Here is an 18,171-nt window from a genome sequence, read left to right as displayed (position 1 = left end):
ATTTTTTCCGACGTAGAGTGTCGGAGAAGTAAAAATCAAAAAGACTCTTCGTCCCTCGCTGAGACCTCTCCGAGAAACGGACACGTAGTAGTATATAAGAGCCTTTACCCTTGTTGAGGGTTAAGGACAGAGGATGTCACACCATGTTAAAGCCCTATGAGACGAATTGTTATTTGTGAATGTGGGCTATACAAATAAAATTTGATTGATTGATTGATTGATTGAATATTAGCAGAATGTTAAGTATAAATATAAATATTAGCAAATATGCTCTCTTGACTGCCAATTATTCTTACACACAAATAATTTTAATGTATTTTGACTCTTTTTACAAGTTTGGTCTACACTCACATACTCATTGTGTATTTTCAGAGGAATGGCACAGTTTCACTGTCGATGGAAAAAGTTGGTCATCTGCCTGCTCCTGCTCTTCATCTACGCCTGTGTCATGCTGAGAATCAAAATGACAAACACCAGTTTCTGGGGGAAACCCTCGCAAGTCAAAGCCCTCTGGAACCATCTGCAGCTGGTCAGCGAGCGTAGATACAACCCCATCCTGCGTCCCAACATTAGCAAGTTGAGGTTTGACAGTGAGTCCCTGCTGTGGGAAGGTTACTCTGAATATACAGATTTGGAGAATGGGAAATCAAACTTTGACGCGCAACCACAGCTCATGAAAGACTTTGTGAGCCACATGCAACAGAGGGATTTTCCGATCCTGATACAGCCAGATGGAATATGTGGCGCTGGGGCAAAAAACAAGAAGAAGCGCCCTCTTCTTCTCATGGCCATCAAGTCGTCAGAGTTGAACTTCAGGAACCGACATGCCATTCGACAGACGTGGGGCAGGGCAGGGTGGGTGGCAGGACACAGCAGGAACAGAAGCAGAGGAGAAGAAATTGGGGGGTATGTCCGCAGGGTCTTCCTGCTCGGGAGAGAAAGCCCAGAGGAATTGGGTGTAGATGTGTTGGAGTTACTGCAGGCAGAGAGTAAACTGTATGGAGACATTCTGCAGTGGGACTTCAAGGACACATTTTTCAACCTCACCCTGAAGGACGTGCTCTTCTGGAAATGGTTCTCACATGTCTGTGGCCCCATTACCTTCGTCTTAAAGGGAGACGACGACGTCTTCGTCAACACCATGAATCTGATAACCTATCTGCAGGACCAGCTCCAGAAGCCACAAACACACAAGACGTTGAAAGACTTCATAGTCGGACATGTCAACAGCATGAAATTGCCCATCCGAGAAAGCAACTCCAAGTACTTCATCCCTGACAGCTTCTACACGGGCTTCTATCCTTCGTACGCAAGCGGGGGAGGAGTGGTGTACTCAGGCCTGCTGACCAGACGCCTACACGTGATGGCCAAAAGGGTTCACCTGTTCCCCATCGACGACGTTTACATGGGTATGTGTATGGTCCGACTCAACACCTCCCCGATCAACCACCCTGCCTTCATAACGGTTGGCTTGCACGAAAACGAAAAGGAGCCTTGTTTCTATCACAGGATCTTATTGGTCCACAAGAGAAGCCCCAGAGAGATGGTAAACCTGTGGGCGTACATGAAAAAGACACAGACAGAGTGTAGGGACGTGCCCTTGAAGGAAACAGGCCAAGGATAAGGAACCTGAACTCTATTTTACAAAGAGTTCTTACCACAATTTGAACATCTATGCTTAACCCCCTTTACCTTTTTAGGGGCATAAGACAACGAACATCTACCTCCATCTGGGCCTCTCCCATGTCAGACCCTTCTCTTTCAGCTCGGCCGTCACAGTTTGTTCCCATGTCATTTTCGGCCGACCTTGTTGGAGTTTTTCAGGTGGTGTCCATCTTGGGGCGATCTTTGTAATGTAATGCAGGGTTTATATCAGATCAACTTCAAATTGAGATGAGTGTCATCACAACAAGATGGAGATAAAAACTGACTGACGGATTTTTTTTTTAAGTCTGTTTCTTAAAGTTGTTTGCTCATTTTTTCACAAACCTTTGATATTCACATTTTTACATGACTCACCATGTCACATGACACTTTTGAGACATACACTGTATGTAGTGGACAGTGGATTAACTCTAAATGCAAAAAACATGAATGTAAACGATGCAGGTTTCTTAATAAAAAGGAAATTGGTTTTGCAGGAGTTTCTATGCAGAAAGAAATATATTCACAGTAATCACTGGACTTAAATAAGATATGTCTTAGTGTGAATGGTTATGGCTGAAACCACATAACTGTCAATGGGCAGTTGTGGCTGTGGAACATTGATTTATTTAAAACTGAAGCTTAGACTCAAACCGACAGTTATTAATTTGTTCTAGATATTATTAGGGCCCGAGCACCTCCGGTGGGAGGCCCTATTGAAATTAAAAGGATTATTCTGAGCGTAGTGAAAGGGCTTTTTGAGGGCTTTCCCATGCTCAAAAACTTTCTAAAGTTTGCAGTAAATTAGAAAGTGGTGGAAATTGACGTATTCTGGAGTAATTTGAAATGGGCGTGGCAAAATAGCTCTACAGCGCCACCTACGGAAAGCCCCCTCAGTTAGCTTTAACCGATCGTCACGAAAATATAGACAATTGTGTATCATGACCAGACGCACAAGAAAGCCTCTTGGAGCATTATGAAAAAAGCAACAGGAAGTCCGCCATTTTGGATTTAGTGGCCATTTTGCCCATATTCCACGTTTTTACTTTGATGTACTTGTCGTAGAGCTTTCATCTGATCAACTTAAAACTTAGACGAGTGTCATCACAACAATATGGAGTACTAAAGTGATCAAAAGATACATTTTTTGTCAGAGCGTGTGACCCTGTCGTGGCGTCAAAGTTTGATTAAACGCCATCAAAACACGGGCGTCTGTATCTCTGACATATTTGGTCCGATCGAGTCCAAACTCGACACATAACACAAGTGTCACGACCCGAAGACATCTACAAAGAAATCGTGACTGAAAATCATAGCGCCCCCTGGTGGCAGCAGGAAATGTCTTGTTTTGGGTACGTCTTACACTTGGAAGTATTCCTCCTCATCCACTTTGCGAAACCATGTGAAACTATGTCAAATGGCTCTCAAGACATTGATAATGGAGATATAAGATTACTGTGACTTTTCGTCAAACGCCATTTTGATGGCGTTTCATCAAAGTTCATCAACTCGCCATGACACACGAAATTGCTATAACTTCGGTGTTCAAGGTTCAATCTCCCTCAAACTACACGTGTGTGTCAACAGCCCCCCCTTGAAAGCTGTCAGACGGGTTTAAGGAATGGGCGTGGCAATATAACTGACTAGCGCCCCCTAAAGGGCAGCCCCAGCACTACGATTGGCCTACAGCTACGAAAATCGACGGGGACATGTGTCTTTTCATGACAAAGAAATAAGTCTCTTGGATAGATATGCTAGAGTAAACAGGAAGCCGGCCATTTTGGCCATATTCTGCATATTTACTTTGATATACTTGTCGTAGAGCTTTCCTCAGATCAACTTAAAATTTATATGAGTCTAATCACAACAAGATGGAGATTCAAAGTTATCAAAATTTTATTTTTTCGTCAGAGCCTCTGACCATGGCGTGGCGTCAAAGTTTGATGAAACGCCATCAACACACGAGTTTCTGTATCTCAGACATATTTGGTCTGATCAAATCCAAACTAGACACATAAGACAAGATTCCCGACCTGAAGACATCTACACAGAAATCGTGACTTAAAATCACAGCGCCCCCTGGTGGCTACAGGAAGTGAAGCGTTTATCCTTGCCGCAGTGCCGAACGCATGCAACGCGGAGACGAGCGCTTGCTCATCCAACGTTCTCTCTTCCCCGACCGCAACAGACTTGGAACGCGCGTGTGCTCGGGCCCGTTAGTGCTACAACGTAGCCCTAGTTTTTATTATTATTATTATTATTCAGGCAAATGAATTGGCTTTTTGAGGGCTTTACCATGCTCAACTTCTTACCAAAATTTGCAGAAAGTTAGAAAGTGGTGAAAATTTACGTATTCTGAAGGAATTTTCAATGGGCGTCGCAAAATGGCTCAACAGTGCCCCCCGAGACCCCCGGAAGGTGTTCACATAGACCGGTCTTCAGAAAAATCGATATACAGGTGTATCATGACCAAACAGACAAAAAAGTCTTTAGTTGCAATTGGAAAAACACAACAGGAAGCCTGCTATTTTGCATTTAGTGGCCATTTTGGCCATATTCCACATTTTTACTTTGACACACTTGTACCAGGGTTTTCATTCAAATTTGTATTTGTAATGTTGGAAAAGTCTGAGATATTTGTTAAAAGTATAGTCTCACGCAGAGCTAAAGTAATCCAAGGTTTTGACATCTGGAGATGAAGAGAATCTTTACATTTAACATAACATACATACACGTAAAAAATATGGACATACGCAAGTTTTCCTTCATTTATCAAAAATGATTTATAGTATTTAAAAGTGAAATGTACTGTGAATACAGTAAACCTCAGATACACTGTGAAATAGCAGCAACAACTTATTCTTTATAAAATATTCTTTCCATGGCACAAAGCCACCTTTCCTGCAAGTAGCTGTTATTTCTGTGACAAATCAGAAGACCCAGATTTTGGTCACTTCAGTTAGATGGGAATTTCTCGCTAATTTGTGCCGAGCTCTTGAGCATTCACATAGCAAAGGTCTGGCTGCTCTCAAGCCCAAGTAGGTCACTGAGGAAAAAAATAGCATCCTTGTTGTCAGTCACTCACACCTGTTAGGCCTTCTGCCAGTTGAAGGTATTTTTCTCTGAAAGTAGGTTGGGATGAGGTCAGGCCAACCTTGAGCTGTGAAGAGCGCGAGGGAAGGTAGCTTGTGTTTTTTTGTCTTGAGGACATGACAATAGGTTTTTATCCCTTATGTGCTGAGCAACTGTTTCAGCAGCAAAAATGCCTTCCCCAGTATAAATTAATGGATTCAATTTGTTTTCTGCTGCTACGAAAAACTGTTTAATTCACCCCTGAATTCCCTGGAACACCCGTCACGCTTCGATTCTCGTCCCAGTTGCACATTAGTCCTCAAACTTTGCTGTCATCACTGTGGAATAAGTAGAAGACCTCTTGTAACAACATGGAGTGACTAAATACATATCTCAGTGAATTTGGAAACCTATCACGCTTTTCTCACTGTTCAAGCACTTCCTGTCCCACCAAAAAAAGAGTCTCAGTTATAATTGAAGATGACTAAAGAAGTTTTTGCTTGCCAATCAGCCGCGTTGCCAAAATAACCTTCAACCATTTCAGGAATTTCCCACAAATTCTGTCACTTCTCTTTTCCAGTCTGACCTGGAAACTGCTGCCCACGCCAGCTGTGGTGCCTTATTTAACATTAAAGTCATCACATTTTTTATCAACCATTAGACATTTCTTTTTAGCCAGTTCAAATTGCTTGACTAGGACTAAAACTCTGTTGTTCCTATGCAATAAACCGCTTAATAGTCTGGCCCCAGAATATATACGCTCGGCATTAAAGGCTCTCGATGCTGCAATAACACACTGTTGCCTGTTGCCATTGCTTTTATGCTGTGCCACATAACTATCCCCACAGTGTTCTGATAAGTGGACCATATTTACTGCACTTCTCGCTTTTATATGCCGTCCAACTTTCCTGCATGAAATTGCTGAATTCATGAGGGGACTATCCTTGAATGCAGAAAAAACAGGCCATAGGCGTAAGGATGGGCGTCAAAGGTAATGCATGTGAAACTGATGAGATGAGTCAGACCTGTGCAGAGCTTCAACAGCAGGGGGAGACAAGGGGAGAAAGGAGCAGGTATTAATGAACAGATGCAGTGAACTGTCTTACAGCTGCATGGGAGCAATGGAAGTGACTGTTCACTGGCGTGCTGGCGCTCTCTGCTGGACAGGGGAAATAATGCAGCACAAGTGAGTGAGCCAAATCAGTGATGCACTGAATCATCAGCATCAGCACCAGCTACTAATACCTGGTTAAACCTGGGACAGACTTAAGAAACACAAAACAACTCTGACAAAAAGTATTACATTAAACTGATTTAAATTGGTGGAAGGTGACTTGTCCCGCTGCCTTATTTGGCTTTTAAAAATGACTTTTTTTATCACCCAATTTCTATGCTGTAAATATAAATATTTGCTGGTGGTGAAATTATCGGTGATATTACCTCTCGTCCATTGCAAAAGTATATTTTAAACACAGACCAGTGCTCAAGGAAAATTAACTTGTCATGTTTTAGGGACTTCTAAAAAAACTATATCGTATATCAGTAATTGACATTAAAAAAAATCTTTGATATTAATGCTAAAATAAAAAATGCTGCACTTACGACAAAAGGGAAAATAATTTGTGATACAGTGTGCATAAAGAATCTCCTTTTTAAACTATTTCTGCGTTGTAATAAAACAATAAATCATCAAATCAATTAGTGAAATTGGGTTTTTATATGGACAAAAACAGAAGAAATGATTAAATGCACTGCACTCTACTCATTAGAAATGGATTTTAGTGCAAAGATAAAGCAAACTCAAATATTGTATAGATATTAAAGTCAATGTTAAAGCAGAGGAACCTTTTTTAACCAATGTTGTTGGTTTTTTAGTCTTCGTGGTTGGTCGGTATCAGTTTTTTACATCAGGACAAGCTTCAGTTTCCCCCCATTACTCTATTCACATGAGGCATGAGTCAGTCGTTTCCAAGAACAGGCCACAAATTCTTGATAGGATGAGGTCTGGACTCTGACTCGGACACTGAACCATTGTTGTTTTTCATCCATTCCTGTGTAGCTGCGGTTTTTCAAGTTTTGGATTGATGTCTTGAAATGAAAAAGAAAGTTGCAGTTCTCTTGCAGACCACAGCAAGTTTATTTTTTCTCAGAATTCCTCTGTATTTTCCTGCATCCATTTGAACCCCTAACCCCAGTAGCCCCCCCAGGGCCTGCTTCAGAGAAGGTTCAGCCTGATGCTGCCTCCTCATGGCAGAGATGCCGTTTCCGCTGATGTGCATGTTTACTGATGTCCACTACAAAAACATATTTGAGACCAGAGGCTGTAATGCCACATGGCAATAGAGAAGTGACTTGTAAAGCTTCCCTGCTGACCTCCCTCAGAACGTGTCATGTTAGGACACTTAGTTTTTTAAAGGAGGATTTGTAGCTGTAACATATTTCTGTTTGACTTGACTGACTGGTATTTACTTCTCGTAGTCACTGCTAAAGAGATCATAGAGCAGTCAAATTCACATGGATCACATCATTAAGTTTTGTATATCAGTAATTTAGACTGCTTTGTTTTTTCACTTTCATTTTTCACTTCTGTTTTTTACATTCAAGTTTAATTTTTTACGTTCACTTTTGGTTTTGTTGGCAGTCTTACAGTCACTGTGAGACTGTGGAATCAAGGTTAAGTTTTTATTTCCAGGAAAAACGTTTGTCAAATAAAAGCAATACCACCAAAAATAAAACAGCGGAAGAGGATTAGGGCCACTGTGGAAAAAACAAGTGAGTTCTGAGTTTAAACTCAGAATTCTGACTTTTTTCTCAACTCAGAATTCTGACTTTTTTCTCAGAATTCTGACTTTAATCTCAGAATTCTGACTTTAAACTCAGAATTCTGAGAAAAAAAGTCAGACTTTTTTACGTTTTTTTACTCAGAAAAAAGTCAGAATTCTGACTTTAAAGTCAGAATTCTGAGATTAAAGTCAGAATTCCTAGAAAAAAGTCAGAATTCTGAGAAAAAAGTCAGAATTCTGAGTTTAAACTCAGAACTCACTTGTTTTTTCCACAGTGGCCCTAATCCTCTTCCGTAGGTAGGAGATAGAATAACATTCAATTCGTGTATTTCACATTTTTAGATGTCTTTTTTCGGTTAAAGAGTCTCCATTACATATTGGACTTTGCATAAAGTGACGACCTTATTAATAAGTTAATTGATTATCTGAATAATTCTATGATTAATTAAGTCATGAATTTGACAAATGATGAATTGGATCAGTTATTTATATGACTGATCTGTGTTTGCCACTTTGGAACACATGATTGCCTTTGTCCTAAACACTGAATGAATGTGATTATGAAAGAGGATGAAAGGTAATACTATTAATCATAATATTATAATAATTAGAAGATTACTAATTTCATATTATTGTTAAAATATATTTATTGTCTATCTATATAAGTATTATCTGGTCAACCTTTTCATATACAGCCTTTCAGAAAACACAAACTAAACTATTTCAAAAAGAAAAAAAGAGAGAAAGTTAATTTTGAGTTAATTCTGGGTTTTGAAATTAAAAGTTGTTGGCCAACCAAAACTTGCCCTGGACGAATGAACTATTTGTGTTTCCTGCGGTGAAAAGCGGAAATGTCAGTGGATTCAGTGATGAGGAAACAGCTCGTGGAGGAAGTGGCGAGTTGTACTCTTGTTTTGACTCATACACTGAACTAACAGAGCTGGGGGGCGTTGGATCAAAGGTATGCGACTTTCCTTCCCAGTGGAAACACTTGGAAACACCTGCAGAACGTTTCTCATTGAAATTACCCACGAACACAACACAGCCTTACTAAATGATCCTTTTCAAAATCTAAAGCTCCTTCTTGTACAATGGAGACATTCAGTAAAACCTGTTATTATAACGTTAACGGTTTGAATCGGAATCTTTCCCCCTCTGCGTATTTCCCAGCCTCCTCTTTTGTCCCCGTGCAACTTCATTGTCGTCCAACCCTTTTTTTCCTCCAGTCTGATTCTCAGACTTTTTCTTTTTTGTCTTTTTTTTTCGTGAAGCTCAAACACAGGTCGCCGCTGCAATTTCGGAATCTGCGCTTGTATATGGCGGACGAGACTTTCCACCGGAGGAGGAACCGCAGCACGACCCCGCGGTGCCTCGGCAGCAAGCCCCGGTGCTCGGCCGGAACCGAGCCGCCCTGCACGGCCCGAGGAAAGAGAACCTTCCGATCCACGGCCCCATTACGCCATTACTCTTTTCTTAAAATGTAACGCAGCGTGTCGAGGAGGAGGAGGAGGAGACAGAAAAAACCCGTCGTGGTGGGAATTTTTTTTTTGGGGAATTTCTCATAACTAATTCACAATTTTTTTTTTTTCCTCCCGGAGGAAGCAGCTGAGCAGCCAGCCCTGGTTCGCGGGAGCGAAGCCTTCTGGAGCGGGGAGGCTGGTTTCGCATGAGCCGCATCGTTTCTGGAGGTAATGTCAAACCGTTTCACTCCGGGTGTTTTTTTCTCATTTGGATAAAAAAAAAAAAAAAATCCTAAATTTGAGGAAATTTCCGGATGTTCAAGTTTTTCCTGGTCGCTGGTTGCCCCCCCTCAAAAAACACCCAGGTGCAGGGGCTGCGAAGCCAATCCCGAAATGTCCCCTAATCTCCGGGATGAATCCCCCTCCCTTAATGAAGTTTCCGTGTAAACTGCTGACTAGTCGTGTGGGCAGTTAGTTAGTTTCAACTGATCGCTAACCAGCCGGAAACCAGCGGGCATGTCGCCTCGGAGCCGGGGCGACCAGGGGCTGACAGTGAGGCGACATGAAGGACGAGGAGGGGAGGAACAATCTCAAACACAAAAACCTCCTGCAGCCATGTTTTGTGAAAATTTTCCCTGCAAATTTGAGCCTCGCCGGAGTTGCTTCTCCCCCCGAAAGTCACGCACCGCAGGCGGCCACCGTCGGTCGCATGTGACGGTTCGGTGCTCGGTGTTTACGGGCGAGCGGAAACACCAGAGTGTCGTTCGGACTAAAACACATTTGGATTTATGTTATTTTTTAGGGAATATAGAGGATTGGGAATCTGGGTGTCGTTGGCGCCACCTGTAGGCAGTAATTTAGAGAAATGAAAAAAAATAATTGTAATGAGACTAGTTTTTGAGGTTTGAATTGCATGTTCGATCATTCTTAAATCACATTACATTTGAATGCATTGTGTGCGCACAATAGTACTTAATGGTAGAAATGAGCATTTGAAGCTACATTCAAAGCACTGTGTGAATTGATTCTGATCCTTTTTTTTTGCATAATTAATATTCTGGTTTTAAATGATTTTGAGATATAAAAATCTTTTTAATTTAAACATCTTGTCGTAAAATTATACTGGACAGAGATTTAAACTGTTCACTTAGTCCCTCACATTCATGAACTGTAATTTAGCTTTTTCTCTTTGTTTGCATTTCTATGATGTGTGTGTGTGTCTGTGCGTGTGTGTGCTATGATTTATGCACAGATGTAATTTACTGCCTGGTAAACATGGAACAATTTTTACTTTTTTTTTTTAGTTGTAGAGATTGGATATCTGTAAGCGGAAAATAACTGTCCAAAGTGAACTGAACAGCAGTGGAAGAAGAAAGACCCAAGTCAGCATAATTTGAGGGCAGGAAAAACAATTACAACCAGTGCCTCTACTGTTTATATTAATCCTGCAGACGCCAAACAGTTTCCCATCTTGCATGGCTTGCTTTTTATTTTAATGTAAGGGAAACTGTGAAGGCCATTTTTTGCTGCGGGTAATTTTAATGCTGACCTTCAAATATGTATAAATTTAAAGAGCTGGTGGAAATTGTTTCTGCTTATGCAAAATGTGAGTGTAAATTCTGACCTTTGCTTGCAAAGTCTAATCAAAATGCAGAAGGTTCAGTTAAAGTACAAAACTGAAGATAGGCAACCAGTGTCATGAGTTTAATAAGGCTGGATCACTCAAAGGGATGGGAGTGTTTACATGCAGAATGCCTGAAGGACCATGTAATAAGTTATAAAGCTCTCAGGGATCATGCTATACTGTTACAATGAGAAACCCTGATTTGGTTAATGGGAACTGCATTCTGGGAGTGCTCTCATTTTAAGTAAGGTAAGAGGAATGCTGGTTTGTTGCTACATGAACAAAAGCTTTGTTTCACTGAGGATATTCGGAGCGAATAGTTTGGATAGAGAGGTGAAACTTGTCCCTCCAGGCTCCCATAAGCACAAGATGGTGAGGGATCATATCACAGTCCTTGGTTTACTGTGGTTGAAACACAGTTGCTGCTCTAATTAAACAACCAAGTACAGAGGTTTGTTTTCTCTTCCAGGGTGAAGGCTGTTCGACTAACAGTTCCTGTCTTTGATGCCATGCCAATTCCCTTTTTTGTACAATTACAGATTCCTGATTTGTGCATCCTCTCAGACATAGTGAACATTTTGTGTTCCTTTATTTTCTTAATGGCATGTTGAAAATGTCTGAGAATGGCTTCACTTAAATGAGTCTCTAGGGAACGGCTTTTCAGGGGCTGGGTCTGCTGCATTAAAAAAAAAATCTGTGCATTCTGCACATATTTTGCCTGCCTCTCCCTTTGTAAAAATGAACCTTATTGGTTTCATGAATAATGCATAAGGATGTTCAATTGCTGCAGCAATGAAAATTAGGCCTGTTTACGTGCAGTGGTTATGTACACAGAAGCTTGTTTTTTTCCTTGACCATTTTCTGAAGGTAGAGTAGAGTCTGAATAGCTTTTCTGAAAATACAAATTTTCAGCAAAGCAAATCTCATTTCTTTGAGTGAAAAAGGGAGGGGTGAAACTCCCGCGGGTTTAATGAATCCATAAATCACAATAGTGCCAGGTTTGCTGCGCCTGTGTCAGTGTGCAGTGTAATTTTGATTTTCATCAAAAATTTAATCTCCCAGCCTACAAGGGTTTAGAAGCAGGCCGGATGCCGCCCTGAATTTCTAATTTTAGGGCCCTGATCTTTCAGGATTTATTTTTTTATAATTCAAGTCTGCTTTTCAATATCTCATGTTATTAAAATTTAATTCGTGGCATTAACATATAGATTGAAAAGGTTTTTATGGCGGTTTTGGAGTGTATGCTGATGGAATTTTACTAGACGACACAGTTTCTTTTTCCAGAGCATATTGGGTGTGTGTGTGTGCATGTGAGTGAGTGAGGGGGGGGGGGGTTATCCATTTCTCTGCATTATTGCTTTTTGAAATCATTGGTCATACACCATCTTGGAAGACATTTATTACAGAGGACAGGAAAATGTGCTTTTGATTAAAGAAACGGAAAAGCAGGCAAAACATTTAGTGTGAAACAGGTTTTTGGTCAACCCTTGCTCCCAGTCACTGACTCTGCTCTGGATAATATAAACATGCAGCGAAAGCAGTGATTGAAGTGACCCCCTTAAGCCCCCATTTTTAGCTGATTCCTATTTTTAATCCCTCCGAAGTGGAAACATTTTCTTGAGCCTTAAACAAATTTGTATTTTATATTTGGAATCTCTATTCCAGTCTGCTTAACATGCAGAGCACAGTGATTTTTGGCAAAGTAAGATACAATTCAAAGTAAGAAAATCCTTTCGAACTTAGAAGCACACATTTTTTTTTCTTCCTTTTTGTTGTTGCTTTAACTGAGCACAGTGATTGATTTGCTTCATTATTGTGCAAAGGCAGATACAGTACTGCCCAAATATAGGCCAATTATTTTAAGTACCTCGACTAAGAACTGAATTCTTAACGGAGGTACGTCCTAGAGAAATTTTCCTTCTATGCCTAACCTCCTTATTCTGTAACCCTTAGTGCAGCGACATAATATTGTTAATATGCATGTATTGACATTTCGAAACACAGCTGGGCCAAATCACAAAAGAAAACTACTTAAACTGGCATAAATCACAATGCTACATACGCCTGCTTACTTTAATGCCTGTTACTCTGATACTATCTATAGATCTTTGATATGCAAATAACAGTTGATTATTTAATTTAAGTATATTTCCTGCTCTTGTGTTAGTGTTTATCTCCTCCGCTGGCCTTTTTGTTTTAGTTGTTTTAGGTTGTGCTTTATATGTGAGGAACATCAAGGACATGTGCACCTGGTTTAGATTTCTGTTCTGTCATGCTGCTGCAGGTTACAGTATATCAGGAGACTCAAGACTATGAAAGAACAGAAGGCCAGATGGCTAATTTAGCATTTTTACTTTAATTAGAGGAAAGAGAAAACAACACACTTTTCATATAGTCAAGTTATGCATTCAAAATGTTGCACAAGAAATCTTCCACGGATGACAAATGAATCTAATTCTGACAAGCACGTGTCGCTGCCATTGTTTGATTTGATTACAGTTCATGTCAACACGTTTCTTGACTTTGTGTTCAAGCAGGAAATTAGATGCATTTGTTCCCCCCCCCACACTACGGATCCTCCAATCAATCAGGAGCCAATCAATATAAGCAAGTATCCAAAATGCTCATAAAATGGCGGAAGCAAAGCATTGTCACACACCACCATTGATCTCACTGCTCAATCTCCTTCGTCCAGCTGTTGCAGGCATCTCATGGTCCCCCCCGCCCCCAGCTCCACATGTGCTCAACATGGCCCTGATGACCACTGTGGTAGTGTGTCCATGTGGGAATGGGAACACACTGCTGGTTCTTAGTGAGCTCTGGGGTCCTTTATTAGCACGTTATGAGTAAATGCTGCTAATATCCTGTTCCTGTGTTTGACGGTTGCATCTGGCTGAGTTGGGCCCATTTCTTTTATATGTTAGATACAATTGCAAAAGCTATGTCCAGTGATTGGCAAACTCTGGGTCAAGTCCCTCCTCAAGTGTCACCAGATAAGTCTGAGGAATCAGTAGATGATGAATGGGAAAAAAGAGAAGAAAAAACTAAGTTCTCAAATCTGGTTTAGTTATTTTTTACTTTTTTTTACTTTTCTCTAATCTATCCCTTTCTCCTGAGGAACAATTACCTCTGTGGCTCAAAGAATTATTAAATTGAAACCATGTGAGGAGTTTAGTGGGTTAAACATGGCAAAGGCCCCTTACACAGGTTTGATCTTCACAATCTTTCTTTGTTTTTTGTTGTAAAATCCTGACCTGTTGAATAACTAAATACTGTTAAATGTAATGAAGCCAAAAATGTTAGACTTTTAAATGAAAAGTTAGATGAAGTAGAAGTGTGTTCAGAAATTAATTTTTTTATTTACATTTTTTTTATTACTCCTGAAGATCTACTAACAAACAGGTGATGTTTTTTTTCTGGGCTAGTTTGTTAGTTAGCAGGATAGCGCAAACACTACTCAAATGAATTTCCATAAAATGCTTGTGGAGGAGTGGAGCATGACCCCATTAAATTTTGGTGTGGATCCAGATTGGGGGGGTGCAGGTTTTTTTTCAACTTTATTTTACATTGCATGATGTTTTTCAACATTTTACTTGAATTCTTAGAGAATAATTCATGAAGCTTGATGAAAAAGAAAATCAGGCATGTTTAGGGCACTGATATTTATGAGTGTGTGCAATTTGGTTCAGATCCAAATAAAAATCTGGATCTAATGAATTTAAATGTGGTTTCATAAAGAGATTGGCGGAGGTATGCACACTACTTAGTGCCACTCTGGTAATGACAATGAGAAGTAATCAATCATTTAAAAAATGAGATTCACTGCAGAGGAATGTAGTTTGCTTTATAAGCTGTTGCTTATGTCTTTTATCTTTATTTTGGAAAACAGAGGAGTAGGTTATTAGCACCATTAGCTCACCGATGTCATAGAATGTTTAAAGAAATCAGTTGCTGATCGGTATCATGATCTGATCCTAATAGGGATGTTAAGTTTAATTTGTGATGTTACCTTTATTCAAAGCTTTGAAAGACTAATTCAAATGGTTTAAATCCCATTTCTAAGTGACACAATCAATGAATTTCCCTAAGTGTTAATAATTTATAACCAAATGATAAATACATCAGAGCTAAGAGTCACTTTATTTGTGCTGTCCTCATTCATTTGTAGAATTTGAGCTGACAGAAGGTTTTTTCTCAATCACACACAGAAGCAGACAGACAGAGCTCTGATGACACATTGCTTTTTGTATGTTTGAGGGATTACACTTGTCACGGTAGAAAATTTTCATACCAGTGTAAGTTCTGCCAGAACACTGCCAAATGCCGGTGATGTTGACCTTGAAATTGCTTCCCCTAGGCCACAATTTGAGAAAAAAAAAAAGTGCTGAGACAGAGAGGCCTGGCTTTTACTGTATTTTTCGTGACTCGCTATTAAATTTTGCCTGAAACACACTTTTCACACAGCATTTTCAAGAGGAGGAAGAAGATTGTGAAAACGTAGGTCAAAATGAAAAAGTGCGTACATTGTACATTGAGCAGAGAGAACTACTGCCATGTAGAAGCAGTTGCATTTATCCACTGCAATAATGTTGTTACTTTAGCTCTCATTTCATTATTCATAAAATAAACAGAATTCCTCTCACTTGCAGGTGATTATATTTTTTTGTCGGTTTCACTTTATTTGCATAGTGAAGACTGAGTGTTCAGAGTGTAGTAATAAAGACTGTGTACACCACTGGTGATAGTGCCCACTGCAACAAGCCTTGTAAGGAGCAATGTCAAGAGGCATTTCTAGTGATACACAAACCAGCATAGCTTAGTTTCAGGTGTGTTCAATATTGACAATTTAAGCACTGTGTCCCTATAGAAACAAATAATTTGGAAGTTTTTTTCTTGCATTAACTCTCCTATTCATCCTTCCTCTCTGCAGCATCATTTGAGGAGTCATTGAACAGGGGACTTAGAGGGAATGCCAACAATTTCTGCAGTTCACATGTTCCACATGACTAAACCTTCAAAATGTAGAACTGACTATTAAATTTATGATGCCACTGAGATGTAAAATTTGACACTGCAGCGTAGACAATAAATGGGAGACTTTGCTGACCCAGAAGATTTCTGTGTGAATTCTTGCAGCCAAATGAGGTTAAAAATCTGGTTCATACATTCTCTTATTATAGCAATGTACCTTGAGTGTGACAACACAAGTGTCACAATTTCCTGTCCTTCCTCTTTTTCCACGCTTTAGATAAAAATAATCATACATCCATAATTTTTCCACCAAACTTTAAACAGTTCAGTCCAGTCTAAGTATTTTCATTTTCTGCTGTTTTGCAAATATAATTTGATAATAATGATAATATAGTTTGAGTGCAGTCAATGGCTTATGTCAGTGAAGAAAGAGCTGTATGGGAGATATATGTATAGAGATTAAATATCTGTGGGTTCATGTTGTCATCTGATTAAAACACTGAACCTGGGTTTTAAGTCAGTTGTTATCATTGAGCAGCAGCCGGCTCATTTCTATAGGGAAGTTGTGGGAGTTAGTTACTCTTCGTCAACAGTATTTTCTTAAACAGTGTTAAAGTGCTTGACACCAGGTAACCTGTGAATGTAAACCCTGTTTGTTCTACACTTTCCGGATAGTGTGGATGAAATGACACGGGTGCATGAAGATGTTGTACACCTTATAACACTCGTGAAACGAGACACTTTGTCCCCAAATGAATAAATAAATGTTTACTTTTAGAAATTAGCAACTAAATGTTGAAAATGAAATCCTCCTTAAGGGTACTTACAATGGAAAGTGACCATAGTGGAAAAGTTCAAATGAAAATACTCAGATTTAAAACTTAAATGTCAGTGTTTGCCATTATAACGTATGTTTGCCTGGATGATTTGGCCCCAGAGGAGTCTGGCTAGCCCTGATGATCCTGTGACCTTTCCAGGAGGCCAGCATGTCAAATTCCTTCCCTGTCCAACAATGGTGCTCGTGACAAGATATACAGCTGGACTAAATTCTAATGAAATATGCTGAGTATTGTTATGGCAAACATAATTTAATTGACACATGAAATCTACCTTTTATAAATCTGAAAAAGCTGCTTGTTCCAAACAAAGGGATAAAGGGTATCAGGAAAATCAACAAAACACTTGCACAAACTTGCTCAAGATGCATTAAGTGTTGCATATATTGTACGATTTAGTTGATATCCTCATTTCAGTTTTCTACCACCAAACGCAAGCTATTTACACTGAACACCAAAAAGGATTTGTCTCAGCATTATCCACTTCAAGTCCCTGTTTACTGAGGCATGGTGGTTGTGTGTAGCATCCAAAGAAAGGTGTATCAGGGCCATGAAAAGGTTTCTTGTTGCTGTATTGGTTTGCTATTAATAGAAGACCAATTTTGCCTCTTTCCATAATATCACTCATTCTGGCATAACTCTGTTTTGCTTGGTTGCATTTTGAGCACAGTCTCTTGACAAGGCCTTTTATAGCCCTGTGCTGAAGTGGCAAGTTGTGTAATTTGGATATTTCTGAAATTAGAGCGTTTGGGTGCCACAACGCTGTGGAATTTATGCCATCAAGGGTCACTTTTATGAACATTGGAGTACGTAATTGTGTCTGGTTTTTCTCTGTCCTAAAAATTACAGTGTCAGCTGTATCCTGAACCTTTTGAGCTCACACATCCCTCTACTTCATTGCGAAAAAGAGAAGTGTTTGTCTCAGTTTGGAGTTCATTTTTTTTACGACTTAACCTGTCTGATGCAGATTGTTGTTTATTCTTTCCAGTTTGCTCTTTGGTACTTCACTCAAATCAAAACTGGTATATTGTTTACATGGTAGAGCTGATACTGTTAAATGACCATAAATTCAATTTTCTTTTCTATCTGTCTTCTGTTTGTTCCTCACACAGAAGCACAGGCTCAGAGGAGGCAGAGTCATGAGTGCACAAGAGGCACCCAATCCTGGGAAGGAGAAGGCAGATAGTGAGAGCGCAGCCACAGATGGCCCCTCACCAACCTTAGCCTCAGCCACCAAGACTAGGAGTCCAGCACCCGTCACAGTTAAGAAAGAGCCAGGGATCTCCGAGACGAGCAACGGGAAAGTTGGCGATGCCAATCCGGCTGAAATCTGTGTTGTTATTGGAGGAAATGATGGAGGAGGAAGTGGAGGCGGATCACGTAGAGCTCCTACCGAGGGTATGTTTGCCCTTGGTACTCCTCCTCCAACGAAGAGCACAGACTCATGCATAGGTGTGTGAATATATGTATGTTGACTGCAGCCGTGCCTGATCTCTCTTGACCCAGGCCTTGCTTCCTGACCATCAAAACAGGCTGCACAGCATTTTAAAATGACATTTGAAAAAAGATCAGCAGCAGCATCTCCTTTAGCAAACAATGTCCTGCCCTCTGTGAAAACAGTTGACAGCTTGTTGCTGCTGTTGAATTTTTTTTAATGTAATTTTCCAATCCTGTGAGCACAAAATACATTTCCTTAATCTCTTTTATAGAGAGAGGTGGCAGCTCAAATCTGCCAGGTATCTAAAAACTTGAAGAATGAAACCAAGATTAAGTGCATGGTT

The 18,171-nt window shown here is 40.0% G+C and overlaps 2 protein-coding genes across 6 annotated transcripts in view; both read left to right on the top strand.

Moving 5' to 3' along the window:
- Window positions 1–376: 376 nt before the first annotated feature.
- LOC133004821 (N-acetyllactosaminide beta-1,3-N-acetylglucosaminyltransferase 2-like) lies at window positions 377–1,624 on the top strand. Its single transcript, XM_061074387.1, has one exon. The coding sequence runs from the start codon at window positions 377–379 to the stop codon at window positions 1,622–1,624; it is 1,248 nt and encodes a 415-aa protein (XP_060930370.1).
- A 7,170-nt stretch (window positions 1,625–8,794) lies between these two features.
- The window catches only part of znf618 (zinc finger protein 618), a 31,881-nt gene continuing 22,504 nt past the window's right edge, over window positions 8,795–18,171 (top strand). For 3 of the 5 annotated variants that reach the window (XM_061070123.1, XM_061070148.1, XM_061070114.1), the window contains exons 1-2: window positions 8,795–9,187; window positions 17,503–17,842. In XM_061070123.1, coding sequence (XP_060926106.1) covers window positions 17,530–17,842 — 313 coding nt within the window. In that variant the 5' untranslated portion in view covers window positions 8,795–9,187; window positions 17,503–17,529. The remainder of the gene's footprint in view (window positions 9,188–17,502; window positions 17,843–18,171) is intronic. The other 2 variants (XM_061070140.1, XM_061070131.1) reach the window with 1 other exon arrangement.

Source organism: Limanda limanda, chromosome 1 (assembly GCF_963576545.1).
Source record: "Limanda limanda chromosome 1, fLimLim1.1, whole genome shotgun sequence".
NCBI lineage: Eukaryota > Metazoa > Chordata > Actinopteri > Pleuronectiformes > Pleuronectidae > Limanda > Limanda limanda.
The sequence above is the reverse complement of the archived record's forward strand: the minus strand, read 5'-3'. Positions and strand labels throughout refer to the sequence as shown.